The sequence below is a fragment of the Lethenteron reissneri genome, chromosome 38 (genome assembly GCF_015708825.2).
Source record: "Lethenteron reissneri isolate LAM-NWPU_2019-01 chromosome 38, ASM1570882v1, whole genome shotgun sequence".
Taxonomy (NCBI): Eukaryota; Metazoa; Chordata; class Hyperoartia; order Petromyzontiformes; family Petromyzontidae; genus Lethenteron; species Lethenteron reissneri.
The window spans coordinates 4,080,022-4,099,149 of NC_083816.1; the positions used below are offsets into that span (position 1 = coordinate 4,080,022).

Below are 19,128 nucleotides of genomic sequence, written 5' to 3' on the forward strand. Positions count from 1 at the left end.
CATCCAGCATCATTGGGTGCTCATATTAAAAATACAGTCTTTATTCCCTCTTTCTCTCTTGGATGTGTTCTTATCAGGTCATAGCACCGTGTGTTGTCCGGCACGATGCCCGACGTTTCGCTCTTGTAGAGCGAAACGCCAAACATCGCGCCGTACAACACGTGGCACAACCCAAAAACACATTGGAGAGCTATGCAGCAGCACGACCGCGACATGTACGGTGTTAATTGACGACCCTGGACACCCGTACGAACGAGATGTTTTATCTAAGGGGATTTTCCAGGTGAAATATCTTAATTAGTGAATAGCACCCACTCTCTCTCTGCTCTGAAGAAATACCATTGTCGGAAACATCAGCCTGTACTGGTATAAGATAGCGTTTTATTATTTTCTCGTTTATATATAGTTTTAAGTTTTAATTATAGGGGGAGCATGTGTGGGATTTGGCTGCGTTGATGCAACCTGTCTGACAGCATTCGTTTCTGTGCTCTCGCTCCCCCGTCCCCCCCACCTCCACCCCCAATAGTGAGCACGGCTCCACAGGAGAAGCAGGTGGGTGTCTCTGTCACTCGTCGTTACGCCGGGATCGTTAATCGCACTTGGAGTTCCTTTTTCCCGGCCGTGTTGCCCGCTTTGCCGGAAGTGTGTGGGTGTGCGTGGGCGTGCGTGCGGCACGATTTGTTCTGCGGAGTTATTTATAGCTTTGTGTTGGCACCATTCATAGACGTGGCGCCACGACACGACACTCGGTTTTGAAGTGCCTCGATGGATTTCATGAAAATCCTTCTCGTCGCGGCGTTTGAAATTGAAATTTAATTGTGAGCCTGGCCCCCGGGCGCCGGGCGCTCGCCTGCCAATTGGCCGAGCGATTAATTCCATCTCGAGGCTGAGCAAGCGCTGCATTGTGGGGTTCTCTCCAAAGGGCGAGCGGGGATTGAATCCACGTTTATTACAAGAGTGAAGAAGTAATGGAGGCTGTGATTGGTATCTTCTCATGAGAAATCTTGAAAACGCCAGCCAGAAAAAAAAGAGAAATGAACGGTCGACCTCTGTCACGTACAAGACAATCGGAATTGACCTGATTGATATTATTGTTCCTGCTCTGTTAATATTAAAGCAATGAAAAGAAAATGGAATAAAAAAACTGCCGTATAATTATATGCGTTAAAAATAGAATCCACTTTTCAAGAACATGAAGCTGATATTGCAGCATATTTGGCAAGGACATCAATTTAGTACTAAATTGATGGTGAGGTAATTAATCGTAAAGAAAACGGGGTTTGAGAATTTTTTTTTAAATCTCCACCTTTGTTTAGAGTCAAAATGAGGAATGTTAATCTGCGGGAAGGGGCCTGTGTAATTAACGTGCTGCTTGTTATTGCAATTGTGTGTGTGTGTGCGTCGACCCGATCTGTGTGTGCACTGACACGCCCCGGCGCGACTCCGGTGGCTTCTGCTTCTCCCCCCCCCCTCCCAGATGGGGAAACTCTCGAAGAACAAGAAGAAGAAACTGAAGAAGAAGCAAAAGCGACAGGCGGAGCTTCTGACGCAGCGCATGCAGGAGATCGAGGAGATGGAACGCGAGGCCGAGCGGCGCCGGCAACTCGACACGGGGCCACAGTCCCTCGAAAGTAAGCACGATCAGGACGGGCCGCCGGACGGCCGCGAGCCTCGCTGCGCTACACCGACGCCTCTACTCGAGCAGCAACAACAGATCGAGCCCCAGTGCAAGCAGGCGGCCTCCCAGGAAGGCCAGGGCCAGGTGGAGGACAGCCAGGCGATGTGCAGAGATGGCCAGGAAACACCTCGGCACGGCGCGTCCCAGAAGCAAGAAGGTCAGACCCCCCCGAACGAGGTTAGGAGCGTGGCGAGCGAGCCGCAGAGCCTCCCGCTGGACGGTCCGAAGCTTTGTGACGCCCAGCCGCCGCAGCAGCACGAGGCTAGGCCTCAGCGATCCCCCCACAATGCTTTGCAAGAAGAAGAGAAGGACTCCCAGAAGACGCAGCGGGAGGAGCAGTCGGGAGGGCGCGAGTCACGCAGCGCTCTCCCCAAAGATGGCACCGATGCGCAGCGGAACGCACGCACCGATGACTCTCAGTCGCACGAGCCGCCGAGGCCCCTCGCTACGAGCGCTGTTCAGGACGCGCCGCTAGACTTGCGGGCCGAGGGCCATGGTGCAGCGCAGGGCGACTCGGCCACAACCCATACCGCCACCACCACCACCACCGTCATGTCCCTTGTTGCAAGGGAGTGCGAGCGGCCGTCGAAGGACACAGTGCGGTGTGACGTGGACCCTCCCCAGCATGCCACCGTGCCGCATCAGGAGTCTGTGGATGTTGCTGATGAGGATGATGGCGATGAATGTAAGACGCTTCTTCTAACCCGCATCTAACACGCCCGCTGTCCAGTGCGGTAGAACCTCCGACAGTTGCAGCTCCCTCCTGAAGCAGTAACTCCACACTGCTGCAGCTTTGATCAATAACGACTTCATACGGAATTTCTGATGTAAGCTACTTCATGAGTAATGCTCGCCCCCATTAGGACCGCATATCATCATTTGCGGTCGTTAAGGTTTAACGATGCCTCAGGGTTTGAACACCAGGTTGGGCAAACTTGGAAATTCTGGAGGTGAGGGTTCACATGATGCAACTCAGTGGCCAGTTTTAAATCTCCTCCAGTAATGTGAAAAACCACTCAGGTGTATCTCCATTTATTGGACCCTAGCAGCCATACATTAATCCCTGAGAAAGCCACCTCTGACGCTGGGATTTTGTTGTAATTTGGCTGATGCACTTACCAAAATTATAAAAATGTAACGGAGGTTCCACCGCACTCTGTGTACTAATTTACGCCGCTTTAAATTATTTGCGATTGTCACACGGTACTATTAATCCTGGAATGGTTTTGTGGGCAACGCGTAATTAACTTTCCGCGTCGCTCGCCGCGCATTGATATGCCGGGTGCGTCGCGCCACCACTACACAGCCACGATCGTGGCCAAGCTCGTGTAATGGATGTTGGTAACGCTCTGGATGCATCCTTAACCCTCGTTATCCCCTACTGCCATGCCCAGGCGCGGCGCACGCGATAAATGGTGTTGCCGGCAGACTTGCCTGGCTGAGATTCCGGCTTTTGGAAATTACGGAATGGATCACAACAACACTGCTTACACCACTCTCCCTAATCCTGCTCGAACAACCTGCGCCGCCGTGTTCCTGCTGCTCAAATGTGCGTTGAGGCATTGGTGCTCTTCTCTCGAGAGCCTTGAGCCAGTGGTATAAATTCCACGTGAATATGGCAGGGGCATGTCTATCCTCGGACAACTTCCCCCGCAAAGTGGCACTCATTTTATGGATCCCGGAGCGAGGGATGATTGGCTGCATCCAAACAACCAACATTAAACGTTATCAAACAACCCAATTGAAATGCGCGATCAGAGTCCGCGTTTAACGTGGGCGTGTTAATGAACGCGCGGTGGCGGGGATGTGTGTGAGCACGCCCTGTGCCCGGCGGCGATAATGAGGCTCCACTGCCGCACGTCGGCAAGATATTACTCATCACCACGTTGGCTCTCGGGAATCTCTCACCGCCGAACCCCCCGCCCTACCTGTGCTTGTACCGTGTCTACGCTTCGGGTATGGGTAGGGGAAGGCTATTCATACGCTGAACGGTTCGCATATATTAACTGCTTATCTAACGTACCAGTGCATGGTGAGGTCACAACCCCACTCGCGTTCCTTCCACAAATTCTTTTTTCTTTCTGGCGGTAAGGCCACATTTTTCGCTTGCGGGGGAACTCGCCCCCTCCCGGACAGTTCACCGTTGGCGCGAGTGTGTGTGGGGCTCTCCTCCTCACTCGCCCACCCCCCCATTTCGGTCGACGAGTGGCTCCTCGCGCCCTGCCACTGAGAGAAGCGCTCTGCAGCACACGCCCCCTGCGCCACACGCCACACTCGCCACTGTTTACAAAGACCAGCTGTTGTTTGTAATTTCACTTGTGTGTTTGGTCACCTGTGCAACGCTGCTGCCTGTGACTAAATGACCCGGAATACGCCGGATAGCATTTCAATGTGTGCATAACAGGTGTTATAGGCTGCTGCGAGGGCTGCATGGTGGACCACTGGTGCTGCAAAATCCTTGGGCTGTCCATGGCTGGTGTTGTACGTTCCGTTAGTCCAGTCCGTCAAAATGCAAATTGAATTACAATTAAAAGGCACTAAGCCATATGTATTGTCAACACTGCCCTATAGCGTTGCAAACATCCAAACATTAGCCTCTCGCATTTTTCTGCTTCAAGTTAGTTACAAATGCGGTAAGTTTATTATTATGTATTTACCTGTGCACCGCACTGGCAACGGAGTCTTGTCTATGTGCCGCGCCGTCGCCAGGCATTCGGCACGAGCGGACGCGGCAGCGCTGCTGGCTGACGGGCAGCACATGCGGTTTCCTCCCCCGATGTGTACCCGCAGCTGAGTCGAGCGAGACGAACGTGGCCTACGAGTGCGGCCATGTCCCCGCGGACCCTCTGGACCGCAGCAGCAGCGGCAGCTGCTGCATGAATGGCGCCGGCTGCTCGCACGCGCCGGTGGCAACGGCGGCGGCGATAGCGGACACAACGACAACGGTAATTGCAGCGACGCTTAAGAGGATCGTCATCGCCAACGGGAAGACGCCCGGGCAGCTGGTCCTCGCCGAGGAGAACGGCTGCCTTGGCGACGAGAGCAGCGGCGGTTGCTACGACGACGTGGTCACCAGCGGGAACGGCGGCGGCCCGTGCGACGTAAGGTGTCGCGCGCAGCCGGACGTGGGGCCTCACGCAGGGCCCAACTCCGCGCTCCCCGCCTTGGGCTCCGCCGGAGCCCCAGCGAGACAACAGCGGCGGTTCAGTTTCCCGGAGGGGTGCGTGCAGTGCAACGGACACCTGCCCAACGGCCGGCACGGCAGCCCCAGCTCGCAGCTCTCAGGCGCCAGCTCCCTCCTATCTGGTGGGCGCTCGGCCTCCATCCTGTCGGGCATGTCGAGCAGCTACTCGCTCTACTCGGAGTGCTCCACTGTGGTGGATAGGGACGAGTTTGGGGAGGACGAGCCGGAGCGCAGGAGCCGCACGGTGTCCACCTCCAGCGTCAGCGACTCGGCGCGCAGTGAGTTGACACTCGCACACTCTGACCGCTCCGTCCGTAACCCTGCCTCTCCATCTCACGCTCTCTCCTGTGCCATATTGTCCACTATAACTGCAACACTCTACTCCCCACATCCCATGCTGACCCCTCTCCATCCCATACTCTTCCATCTCCCTCCCACGTTCTCCCTTCAATCCCACGCTCTGCCTCCCATGCTGCCCCTCTTATCTCCCATAATATCCGCTATAACTCTGATAGCTCTTTCCTGCATATCCCAGCACTCGTCCCTGCCACACTCTTCCCCTCGAACACCCAATACATTCATCCATCAACTTCCAGACTCTCCCTTCACCCTCTCGACAAAACTCACACCACCTGTCTCCAAACTGTCCTCCTCTGCCTCCCGTGTACCACCCCACTCCCGGTTCGTGATCACAGAGTGAGCCCTCCGTCGTGTGTTGATGCTATGGGTGCCAACACTGGCATCATGACAACAGCCAGCCATTGTTTTGGCCGATGAAGTCTGCTGAACACCCCCCCCCCCCCCCCCAAAAATCTCTGCCGGCAGAAACGTTGGCCTGACTTTCGCATTATAGCAACAAACATAGTTCATGAACACGTGTCAGGGAAATTTACATTGGAATTTGACACTTTTTAAAATACCGTGACAACCAATGCCAAATTTATAAATAACAACACGTGATGTTGTTATAATCGTATACAGGGTGCTTCAAAACATTTTTAACACTACCGAGAATTTGCAACAATACTACAAGAAATGTGCCTCCGGGCTCTGGAGAACACCTGGAGAAGATTCCAGGCAATCTGTTGACGATGATCGTGAACAAGTGGAGACTCTTTGACTTTTTGAAGCTATTAACATGACATTTGAACCTTATGGCGGGACCCCGGGGTCCCATAAGCCCCCGGCTCTCGCATAAACATGTTATAGTATTGGTTCTTTCGGTAAAGTCACGTAGAAGGGAAATAATAAAATAATAAAAATTAAACATCGATTTAAAGCTTTCGTGACTGCAGGGATTCATCTTCTTGAAAAAGAAAAATTAAACAATTTAATTATCACGGCGTTTCAATTGTAACACAAGCAATCATCATCAGGTGTGAAAACCACAGCACCTGATGATGATTGCTTGTGTTGCAATCGAAACGTCGTGAGAATGTAATTGTTTTATTATTATTTTATTATTTCCCTTCTACGTGACTTTACCGAAAGAACCAAGAATACGAATCCCTGCAGTCACGAAAGCTTTAAATCGAAAATTATATTATAATGTCAACAAAAACTTTACTCTTTTTCACCAATGGGTTTGAATGATGGTGGCAAGTGTTGTCTTGTTAAACTATGCCTTTAAAATAGAAAACTACTTACCTGCAGTACCTCTATTTAAATACACTATCGAAAAAATAATTTACACCCCTCTGTCAATCATCGTGTTTCTCAGTGTGGATTTGTGAACACACTTTGTAAACAGTACATAAAATAGTATGCGTTTTAAATACGCTGTTCATATTTTAACAAGCGTTTATACCAATGTTACTCTACAGAGTAGTGGGTCGCCGCTCCTCTTATCCGCATTGATACGAGCGGTATGTGGGGACTGGCTTAACCGCAAAAAAAAAACCTATCTGCACAGATGCATATGGACAAGAGAAGTATTATCAAACAGGAGGAATTAATGGTGCAACGCATGTCATCTGTTAAATATCTGCAGGTAATAGGATTGTCATCGGTTGATCTCGGGTGCAGACATTGGTAGGTCACAAATAATAATGAAGATAAGAGAGCAGTTTCACTGTATTATGCATCCCGTTATGACAAATAAAGGACTGAAATTCTTTGTTTTTTTCGGTAAAGTCACGTCGGTAAAATATTAAAATAACTTAAATCACGACGTTTCAGGCGTAACACAAGCGTCCTTCTTCAGGTGGGGACAACTTAGCGAAAGCACAAGACACACCGCTTAACTGTGTCTCAAAGGTGGCTGTGACGAGTAATTATATAGTCACCTCTAAGTTGTCCCCACCTGAAGAAGGACGCTTGTCTTGCGCCCGAAACGTCGTGATTTAATTTATTTTAATTTTTTACCTACGTGACTTTACCGAAAAAACCAAGAGTATGGATCCTTGCAGTCACGAAAACTTCAAATCTAGAATAAAGGACTTAATTCGTCGTGTAGGCAGTTTGAGCAGCTTTGGGTAAGACTTATGATCCTGCCCATACCCGAGCATGGAGTGCATTCGCTTGTTCAGCTCTTGTGCGCATTCGTCCTCGCTGCTGCTGCGCTTGGACATGACGTGACAACAGAACGATCCGCACCAGGTGGGTTGAGGCGTTTATGTGCACGGTGGGACGGAGTCGCCAAAAAAAATTTAATTACGATTTTGACTTCCATTTATTCGAGACCCCGGGGTCCTGCCATAAGGTTCACTTGTTATCGTGTTGCAGTATACAATCCGTTCTTTTTCATTAAAAGCGATAGTCCCGTATACGCTTTAACTTTTTTTTTTAGCACCCTGTATATTAATCATCATCGTCATCATTTATTGTTCATACCCCACCTCCCATGTAATACATCTCCAGCTTGAGGCCTAAATAATGCTGTTGTATGTTGCCTGTGCACTGTGTGCATGTGTGCTGTGTGTGTCGTATAAGTGGGGAGCAATAGGGCAGTCCTTAGTGCGCTGCACTACCAACTTGGCAACCGGAGATCGATTTCCACTCACAGCCAACATCGGTGACGAATATCTGAACTGGTCCTGGGCCTCGCCTAGGTCAACTCATGCTCATTTGAGTACCTGGTGTGGTGTGTTAACATCGGCACACGGGAGACAAAGTGGCCGGGCGTGGTGCTGGCCACCCACTCCCTGGTGTGCCTTACCGGTCTTCGTAGATGTTTGCTTCCCTGCACTTGCCCCAAGAATCTGTTCAGGCTATACAGGGGGATCATTGTCTTTGTGTGTATTGTGTGTGCTGTGCACTGTGTGCTTTTTGTGCTGTGTACACTGTGCCCTGTGTTGTGTGTGTGCGCGCTGCATGCTGTGCGTGTACTCTGTGTGTGCGTGTACTCTGTGCACACTGAGTGTGTCCTATGTACATTTTGTGTGTGCGCCCGCACCCCGCAGTGCCCTTGTGCGCCGCCGACCTTCTCGTCAACCCCCTGGACCCGCGCAACGCCGACAAGATCAACGTGAAGATTGCCGACCTCGGCAACGCCTGCTGGGTTGTAAGTTTCCACTCTTTAGTCTACGCCGGAGCACGCACGCAATCGCTCGTTCCCTCTGCCGAAGGGAGGCTCAGCAATGTCGGCGCCACCGCAGTGCCGAGCCGTGCCGCCGACGCGAGAGAGGGGAGGCTGTGACGGGCGTCCGCGGATTGTGCCGGGTGCTCACCGTGCTTCCCCCTTGTCGTCGCGTGTGTGCCCTGCCCGCCTCACCCTCCCAGCACAAGCACTTCACAGAGGACATCCAGACGCGGCAGTACCGCTCGCTCGAGGTGCTCATAGGGGCCGGCTATGGCACGCCCGCCGACATCTGGAGTACGGCGTGCATGGTGAGCGACGGTCCCCAACACGTGTCTTGCTAATTATATCAGTTCTCCCACCCAACCAGCATACAAAGCTCTTTACTCTGCCATAAGTTAGCCACTGCCCCCCCCCACCCCTCTTTTTTTCCACCCCTCTTGTGTTGATTGAAGGGACACGAGGGGAGGAGGGGCAACCCTGTACAATCCCAGCACCACGCTCTATAAATAACGACGCGCCAGGCAGTGTGTTTATTGTTGGTGTACCATGCGTCAGAAACATGGAATAAAGAACAGCATTGCTCCGTTGCGCAGAGTCACACGCCATCCTTGTTCTCTCGGCGCCACAGCCGGCGACCGAAACATCACATGACGCAACACCGATACGACCAAGTCTTCGGCAACCGGTGCTGACCAGCGTGGTAAACTGTGGTTCAGTAAAATCCCCATGACCCGCAGGACGATGTGGGGAGGCCTTGGTCCTTCCAGCAGTGGATTGACATACGGCTGTACACGCGCAGAAGTGCGATGCAGAGAAATGGCACCGCATAGCTTCGGGCCCCCTGCATTGCACTCTTTTGACTTCAGCTGCGCACGGGCCCCCGCTGCCCTCCCACCCCCTCCTGCTCCTGCCCTCTGTAGGCGTTCGAGCTAGCGACAGGAGACTACCTGTTTGAGCCTCACTCTGGAGAGGACTACTCGCGCGACGAAGGTAGGAGCGCAGGCGGCGACGTCGCGCGGGCTTCTGTGGTCGTGCGTGGATTTATGCGTCCGCTTAACGTGGTGTTTCTCAGCTCCGATCTATGGGACCCCTCCGCCCCTCCCACCCCACTAAGGTGCAGCTTTCATTCATATTATAATTATCAACCATCAGGCACATGCCGTGCAAAGCGGCCTAATTTTCATGGCTATAAAAGGTTGACAATCATAGTGGGAGATCGTGAGTACTGGAGTTGAGAAACACTGCTCTAACCTATCCTCTGTCAAATTAAGTAACCATAATTAAGAGTTTATATTATTTATTGGCATCTCAGAGCATTTATAAAATAAACTTGTGTTAAAAACAAGTTAAGCTTTTTAAAAATATTAACTTGCATCGTGTAAATGATGCCCTGTGTTTGCCATGCACTGTAGACAGGACTCTAACCCCAGTTACCCACATGCTTAACCTATCTTGTTAGCTTTCAAAAGCTAAGCAGGCTTTTTAGGCCTGGATCGTGCTTGGGTGTGCAACCTCCGTCCATACCAGGTGTTCTTAGGCAGCTGTGGAGCCGTACTACGTGACGTGGACAGCGAGACAGAGGGCAGTGCTGCAAAATCCATTGTTCCACTGTTCTTCTGTGCTCCCACGTCTACGTTATCTGCCTTGGACAACCCGCACTGACCAGTATGGGGGAAGTATGTTGAAACAACCCCCCCCCCATGACCCACACAGCTTCGGGATACCCTTATGCAGCAGTGGATTGACAAAAATGGCTGCACATATGATAGTAATAATGGCCACCCAATGTGGTGTTACTAAAGGAATCATACAGCTCCTCTCTGAATGTGAGAGCCAAAAAGGGTCACAATGAAGAAAAATCCCACTGCTGAAAAAACCTTTGCTGCTGCCACTTGTTGCTTTTGGTGGCCCGTGGAATGCGGTAATGGCCGCATTAACGGCCGCAACATAAAGTGGTGGTGGAAACAAGGGACTGCCAAGGGTCAGGGGTCATGGGGTTCGGGTTGATTCGGGCTCCTGATTGGCCGCTGCCATGTTATTCGGAGCACCTATGGCGAGGGGTTGTAGGCGCGCTCGTTTAACCAGTGTGCCGCATGCCTCCGTTAACAATCGGCGCGTGTGCCCGACTGCAAGCTGTTTGCGCTCTCTTGATTTCCTCTCCCTGCCTGTGTGGAGGTCGCTCACCTGGCTTGAGACAGGGCTGTGTGAGCTGATCTCACTTCCAACAAGTTTTCCGCTCGGGTTGCTGTGATTCCCACCTGCTGCATGCTGCGATGCGTCCCACTCCTTTCGTCGTTTTTGTGTCAAATGAACGTTTCCGACTGTTGGGGGTCTTGACTGATGGTGCTGCTCCATGTGTCTGTGTGTGTGTGTGTGGCTGCCTGTCCTGTCTCTGTGTGTGTCTCTCTCTTCTGTTCTCTCTTCCTGCTGCCTCCTGTTCTTTGTCCTCATCTCCCGTCCTCCCTATCTCTGTCTCTGTGCTTCTCTGTCCCTTGTTCCCCCCCTCTCTCCCCTTAGATCACATCGCTCACATCATTGAGCTCCTGGGGAATATCCCCAGGCACTTTGCACTGTCGGGAAAGTATTCGCGGGAATTCTTCAACCGCCGAGGTAGACCCGCCGTGCCGATTGCCGGGCGCCTGCGACCGCCACAAGCCCTTGCTTGGGAGGGCAGCCCCGACCACGAAGCTGCTAGTTCCCAAACACGTTACTTTCAAATGCACTTGTGTTTTTGGCAAGCTGGTAAAATGTATAGCGAACATGCGTGCATCACCTCGCTCAATTTATCTGGACGGTCGGAGGCTCTGGTAGCCATGAGTCGATTAAACCGCTGATGGTCGAGAATGGGCTCGCTGTAATAACTTGGAATCTGACAACGAATAATTAATAATCAAAGCAGCCGGTGGTCGACGCCTCCTCCCAACCGGGCACGCGGTAGTCGCGTCAGAGACGCGTCTCACCTTCTCCACCTCCCCCTCCCACCTCCACCCCCCTACCCCCCCGCCTCTCCCCTCACCCACCACCGTGGCCCCATCCACTCGCCCTGCCCACACAGACCACATTGCGCTGGTCACTGAGTTGCTGGGGAAGATCCCGCGGGATGTAGCTCTCTCTGGGAAGTATTCGCGTGAGTTTTTCAACCGGAAAGGTAATCCCCTCTCCTACCGCTCCTCCCTCCTCTTCCCCACCCACTCCCCCATCCCCCGTCCACCACATTTCCGCACCCACCCACTAGTCCATTCGAATCGATATAACTTAATTGTTTTGCATGGTGGTTGATGCTGCCGTGGTGTCATGGTTACCTCACTGGACTTGCAATCCAGAGATCGTCGGTTTGACCTCCCAAAGGGAAAGTTTTTTGTTTAAATCCCCCCCACACCGCCTATATCCACCCAACAGTTAACATGAGTATGCCACAGTCACAAGATGGGCAGGTGGCATGTGGTTGGATAAAGTGTGGGCACTCCCACCGGTTCCAATATATGCTGGCCAGTGTGGCTGGAGTAGGCCAAATACCCTCTCGAGTCGTGTTTCTCAACATTTTTTGGCCTGCGAACCAGTCAGCCAATGCAAACATTTCTGCTGATCACCCAGCCCCCCGCCACGCTGACGGAACACATTCACTTCTCTCTCTAATACCAGTAATACTAAATTATTCATATTACCGGAACATAAAACTTTTTCTTAAACGCAGCTAAAATGCTTTCTTTTAGGGGGTGGGGTGGGCATTTAGATCTTAGGCTTAGGGTAGTTTAATCAGTGTAGTTTACCTAACTGATGCTTTTTATTATTATTATTAAATATCGTAAGTCAACTTAATTTCCAAAACAAAAGGTATAAAGGTTGTGATTATTTCCAGATCAATCTGCATTTGCATCACAGCCCCGTGGACCACCTGGGGGGACGGTCGCGGACCTCTGCTGGTCCGGGGACCGTACTCTAAAGGGGCTCTCTCTCTCTATAGCGCCCTCTAGTGGAGGCCCTTCTGCCAGCAGTGGCGTGAGCAAGCAATTTAAGGACTGCACCTTTACCAGCATTTACACGTGATAGCTGTGTTTTTACTTAATGATGATGTAATGCATATTTTGTCGCGGTAATGGTGACAAGATTTCAACAACTCAGCAGAGTTTAAGTGTAGAGAATAAAATGCCTCGTCGTTATAAGCCGGATATCCTGCATGCTTGGTGGTCAGTATGTTTGCGATTCACCCCATCACCCTTGATTCGAGTTGTTGACCCTGATCATAGAACAAGCCGACAGAATATACAAAACAGACAACACAAACGAGATTTTAAAGCTATCAAATGCTGGACCAATTCTTGACCTTGGATTATGACAACTTGGTGAATTGCTGGGGACGTGGGGGGGGGGGGTGGTGAATCATTGCACATTTAGCGGCGAGTGCCCGGGAGAAGAGAAGGCAGCACGAGGGGGAAGTGGTGACACACTGTCTGCCCCACAGGCGAGCTGCGGCACATCACCAAGCTGAAACCGTGGGGGCTGTACGACGTCCTGGTGGAGAAGTACGAGTGGTCCCAACAGGATGCCGCCCAGTTCAGCGACTTCCTCATGCCCATGTTGGAGCTGATCCCCGAGAAGCGGGCCACCGCAGCCGAGTGCCTGCGGCACCCGTGGCTCACCATGTAGTCACGCGCGCGGCGGACGAGCTGGCGCGGCGACCACACCGAAGCTCTTCACACCGCGCGCCCGTTCCCCCGCTACCTCCACCGCCCCACGCCCGGCACGGCGCACTCCTCCGTCTTGGGGATAGATCTTCCGTGGATGGCGGTGGAAGCCAGGATGAAGGACGGTGGACACACCGGCTGCGAGTTGGTTCGCTCTACCGTGCGTACGCCAAAACTGTGGGGGGGTGGGGGAGTGCACCGTTTCCCTGGCAGGCTGTCTCCGCCCTCCCTGCGTCTGTCGGCTCACCGGCTGGAGCCGAGAGGTGGGGGACAAGGCACTCGCCAACAATAGGCGACGGCGCCGCCGCTGAACTCTTTCCATGTGTCACGCGCCACTCTATACCTTTCACCCTTCAGTACCGCTCGTTTTTGTTGGTGAATATGAGAATTTGAGTAATCGGTCATTGGTTGAAATGGAAGGCTGTTTCCATGGGCTCCAATTGGAGAGGAAGTAGTCGAGCGCTTGTGCGCGTGCATCTCCTGGTGGAGGCGTCTCTTGAACCGTGGCTTCTGTAGGCGCCGTTCAGGCTAGCGGTCGTCGTTGGTAGAGCGTGAATTTTTCTCTCTTCCCGCGAGCGATTTTAAAATCTTGTCTGCGCGTTCACTTCTTCCGCGAAGTTTCGAGCCCCACGCCGAGCGTCGCACCCCAGCAGCGCGTGTTTCACGTCACCCTGCACTGCCCTGCGCCACCGCCCTCCCCTGTGTGAATAAACGAGGCAGTAAGTGACTGGCACCGACGCGGCGGCATTTTCTCCATGGGGGGGGGGGGTCCCCAACGTGAGCGTCGCACTCGGAGAGTCTCTCGGGCACACGTGACTTGTCGATCGGGGGCCGGAGTGCCAGAGCACAGCACGAGGAGAAGGTGGCGGCGGAGGAAGATGATAATGATAGTAGAGCGGCCTTTCCTTGAGAAGGGGGGCAATGACGACAGCGTGGCAAGACCAGAGTGTGGAGAGAGGGGACACGGAGGGAGAACAAGCAGCGACGTCTGTAGAGAAATTGTGGGTCCTGACGGTGGCACCAACCAGGACCCAGTCCTGACATTCAATTTAAGCTCTTTCCCCAATACCTAAACCTCACCCGTTATCACAGCTCTTTTAATAAGTTTGACCACAGTTTATCCCTAGCTCTTGCCCTAATATTCTCTTATGCACTGACCTTAGTCCTAAACCCCTTATATTTTGCAAGCATTTCCTTGCAAATAAATAGAGAACATTTGACAGAGAAGTCACTTTCAGGAGTCATCAAATGACTCCTGATCTCGTTCAAAAACGAGCCAGTGAGATGGTTCCTTGAAGAGTACCCCTTCTAAAATGTTCTCCCACGCCACTGGGGTCAGGATTCAAACTCGGCTGCTTGGTTGTCTACGTCCGTTAGCTGGTGGAGCCCCGTGTGCTGTATTGCGTGAACAGAATCGGTCTGGGCGCCACGGGCAGAGCATCCCTTGCGCTCGTATCAGTTTGGCTCTGACCTGTTTGGGTCAGAGCGCCTCGACCTCGCAGGGTGCAGAGATTTACCGCGTTGATGCAGGCCAGCTCAACGACTCGTGCCGCCAGGACAGATTTCATCACGCGAATCCGCAAGGCGGAATCGGCAGAAGCGCCCTTGCCCTGATGAGGGTGGAGAGGAGTGCTTGGGTCGTCTTGTCGCTGTCGTGGATTTTCGCCGCCGTGGAGTGCGGCGTTGGCGAGACACGTGCACGCGTGGGTAAGTTCCGAGGCTTTATTATTATGATAATTTTGTTATTCATATTATTTAAAATAATTTAAGATCATCAACAACCAAATACGTCTCATCTCGCAGGTGTGACGCGCACAATTCCGTGTGTTTCTTTAGTGAGGTCGCGTAGCGGTGTTAATGGAGGCAGTAGCTGTTATATATTACAGTATACACAGTATATGTACAACTAGACGTCATCGTTCCCTGTGAATGCATATTATATACGCGATACAGGAGGGCCACTGTTTACAAACAACAGGGATGCGAGGAGCGCGCCACCCAAAATCTCATCGCCAGGGAAAACGACTGCCGTGGGCTTCCAACTCAGACTGGTGTGAGACACGGACACGAACTCTCACCTGGACAAACGAATGGGCACTCGTGCCTCATTGGGCTCTCACCTGTGCAATTAAATCAAAATAACCACGTCGTTGGGGAGAATATAAGTAGCAAAAATAAATAAGCAGACTGTCCTGCTGCACATATCCGTCTCCACATAAAAAAAATATTTTACATCTCATCAGCCACACGGCCTTCTGGGAATACATCGATTCGCCACAAGCAAAACTGGACTGGTGTCGACAGTGATGAGAGACAGTGATTAGACACGAAGGCAAAACCAGCAACATTATTGCTTGGAAATAATGTTGCTGAAATGATGCACTTCCAGAAGGCCGTGTGGCTTATGGGTTGTGTAAGAAATACTTTTATTATTAATGTGGAGAAGACAAATATGTGAAATGAGACATTTATTATTTTGTCACATTCAACTATCGTTGGTAAAACTAATGGGCTCTCGCTTAAGTGGGTTCTCATCTCACCAACCAGATGGGGCCACTACCTGATCTAATAGGTCCTCACCTGGTCAACCGGCATGTCTCCGAAAGCGTGCCACTGTTGAGTTGGCAGTCCCACTGGTCGTGTTTGTGGCGAGCGAGTCCTTGTGCTGCAGCGCCAGTAAATCGGCAAGTCCGTCGGATGATCGCCGCCGTCACGAGCCCCTGCAACGTTTGGTCTTGGCGGGGCAACCGGTTTTGGGTTAATCGGTCGTTGAGGTTTCTTCCATTGGGTGAAAGTGGCTGTCAGAGATTTTTAGTATGGGACTTCTCCCTCCACCTTGGCGTTCGTTGTCGATGGGGTCGGTGGGGAGGGAAGGGGGCGTTCTCATCCCAGCTGCTCGCTTCCTCCAGAAGCCGCTTGGTGCCCGTGGGTCACCCAGTTGCCCCACGAGTACCAGACGTCACTGCGCGATGTGTGATGGGGGGGGGGGGGTGCAAGATGCGATGGCCGTGTGCCATCGTTCCGCGGAGGTGGTTGTTGTGCGCGTGGTGAGGCTGTGTGCACATGACGTGCGAGTTGTGGGTTCGCAGTTTCTCGGTTGGCTTGCCCGCACGTCTGTAGTGGGTGGGTGCTATTATGGTGTTTGTGCCAACACGGTGCCCACACGGTAAATAAATATCTGCTTTTTATAGCAATTTGGTTGGCATCGCGATTTACCAGTAGTACGTTCCACTGTAAGCAAACCAATAAAATGTGCGCGGTGTTCCTGTGAGATCACTGGCATTTCACTGTGGTGGTGGCAGAATATCCACAGTAGTTTCCTGTTTCCAGTTCAAGAAGAATTGGTTCATGTTGCCATTTTGCAGCAATTGATTGCTTCATTTGTAGGCCACGTCTGTAAAAATTATTGAGGACTTCGACTGTCATAAGAATAATAATCAGGCGTCAGGGTGGCGCTCAGCAAGAAATGTCCAGGTTCGATTCCCTGCTCGTGCATCTTTCGCGTGTGGAGTGTGTTCTCCCCCCCTCCTCCTGTTCTGCCATAGTAAAAACAACCCATACAATGTAACTGGTCTATAATAGAGGTTTTTGAGTTAGATCGCGTCACTATATAAATGTGACGTTAAAATCCACCACCACCCGACAAAGCCAACTAGTAAGGGTTGTCACGTAAACAGAACATGCCAATTCGTCACTAGTACAGCACACCGGTGTGTTGGAGAGCCGAACCACAACATTTACAATCTCAGATTGTAAATATTATGGATGATATTGGTCGCGAAAGCCTACGCGTTAAACCATTGTAACCAGTATTGGCCAAAACATCTCAATGCTGAAATTGTACCCGCAAATTCCTCAATTGGGTCGACACATCCCGACTGCGAATACTTGGCGGCAGCCTCCTGGAAAACGAGTCTTTGAGACTCGGTGAGGCTTTCCTGAGTAAACAAGCGTGCTTGTTGAGCTCCATATCCGTGGAGCTCCATATACGTGGTGCTCCAAGCCCATGGAATTCCATGCCTGTGGAGCACTGTGTGCATGGAGCTCAACGCCCATGGAGCTGTGTGCGAGTGGGGCAAGCATCCGTCCACATTCACTTGGTTTGCGGTTGGAAGTTTGAGGAACCGTTCAATTTACGAGGATAACCTATATGTACGGTATCCTTCGCAATCACCGCATCCCAAATTGATTTAGCTTAAGGATATGCGATTATATTCGGATGGACGGACGTGGAGCGCTGACGCGACGGTTTTGTGCACCGTACCGTGAACCCGGCGGCCGGAGTTCAATTTCCGGCAGAGGTTCACGTCGACGGCGAGTAATGTCTGAACAGGTCCTGGGTCTCCTTCCTCTCCAGTCTGCACTGGCAAGCGTGGTGAATTATAGTCCAACAAGTCCCCTTGAGACCTACACATTATAATTGTAATGATAAAATTGTTACACGTGTAGGTGTTGGCCTCATAAAACACTGGCTATTCCCCTGCACTGTTTTAAGTGATTAAGTCGATTTGAGTGTTTTATGAAACTTGCCACTGGCCTTGACTGGGGTACAATATTTAGAGGGACGTATACAAGATGGTGAACTTCTTGGTCTCCTCTTCCACGCTGGCCAACCACGTCTCGGAAGAGGTGGGATTATACCCAGACTTGACAACCACGCCGCGACTTGCCGATCGACTTGGCTCTGCCGTGCCCGTTTCTACTGCTGGGCAGACGGCACGCATGATAATTTGTTTAGCATCCGTTTAGATCAATAATCCCAAACACTTCCCATTTGAATAAACGGCACCTTTATTCGAGCAGCAAAGGGATCGCGAGACCCAGTGACCGTGGTTGGTGTGCCGCCCGCTCCTCCGGTTGAGGATGAAGTGGCGATGGGCACCAGAGCGGATGTCGCACTGAACGGCCCGCGGAGGGGCACCCGTTTATTTATTGATTGTCATTTTCTCCTTTTTTTACGTTACCTTTCCCCTTGGTGATGACTTTTTAAGCGGAGATGATTGACGGGAGACGACGCACAGAGGTGGCAGATAACACTGGATGTTGCGCAGCGAGCGAGTTCGGGGTATTGGAGGCACAGGGATGGGATGGGGAAATCGCGGGTAAGGCTTCTCGTGAAACGTGTTCCCCGTAGCGTTAACTCTGACTGACGTTCACTGGCGGAGGTTACGTGATTGCCACCCGCCATGCGGAGAGCGCGCATGCGGCGGGAAAGTGGCCTGTGTGCTTAGATTGCTTTGCAGTGACTTGGCTGGCGGGCGGGCGAGCCAGCCATGGTGTTGTGTGCCGTGTGACAGGGTCCAGCGCGCGCGTGTGTGTGTGTGCGCACGTGTGACATTGCCACACGCACCACACAACACCCTTTGCGTGCGCGTGCGTTCGTGTAAATACATAGCACAGCCATCCGTCCCACGCCGGACAGACAGCCGTGCTATTACTGAATCGCGGTGTCGGTGCTTGCCGTGTTGGATAGGGGACATTTAAAGAGAGGAAGCAGTGGCCAACGTTCGCTCAACTCACTCACTACTCGTCCACACGGTGAGGCTCCACCACCCCCACAATGAACTCCACCACGTGTCCCGCGTAGCCCCCCGCACCGCCCCACGTACACTAGGTGATCCGCATTTAGATTGGATCGCATCCTGGGATTAATTGATAGGGAAGGCACAAGTGTTGGGGGGGGGGGGGGGCTCCGTTCTCCACGAGCGCAGGCGGCACCCGAACGAGATGAAGCGAATTCCGATGGCGACGCGTTATTATAACAACAATAATAACAGTACAGTAATAATAATAACGATGATGTTAATACGTTTCTTCTTGTGACGCGATGCGAGTGAGTCGTCGTGAACCGATATTACAAACATGTCTTTGTGTCTGTTTGATCAAATAAAATATTGTTTTCTCTAGAGCTGCCGTGGGTGGGTTTTAGGCCAAACCACGCACACACAGCAACACGCGTCAAAGACAAGGATCCCTCGTATAGCCTTCAACAGACTGTTCCACTAAGTGCTGTTAGCAAGCACCTAGGAAATCCGGGACAGCCGACCAAGCATCGCATTAC

At 51.9% G+C, this 19,128-nt stretch overlaps 1 protein-coding gene across 1 annotated transcript in view; it reads left to right on the plus strand.

The window, feature by feature from the left end:
• Window positions 1-18,973, plus strand: part of LOC133351693 (SRSF protein kinase 2-like) — a 71,262-nt gene extending 52,289 nt beyond the window's left edge. Inside the window, 8 exon segments of the mRNA XM_061567103.1 lie at window positions 527-552; window positions 1,478-2,363; window positions 4,469-5,140; window positions 8,264-8,364; window positions 8,583-8,690; window positions 9,303-9,372; window positions 10,900-10,992; window positions 12,845-18,973. Of these exon segments, the coding sequence (XP_061423087.1) occupies window positions 527-552; window positions 1,478-2,363; window positions 4,469-5,140; window positions 8,264-8,364; window positions 8,583-8,690; window positions 9,303-9,372; window positions 10,900-10,992; window positions 12,845-13,029 (2,141 nt within the window). The 3' untranslated portion in view covers window positions 13,030-18,973.
• Window positions 18,974-19,128: the final 155 nt, after the last annotated feature.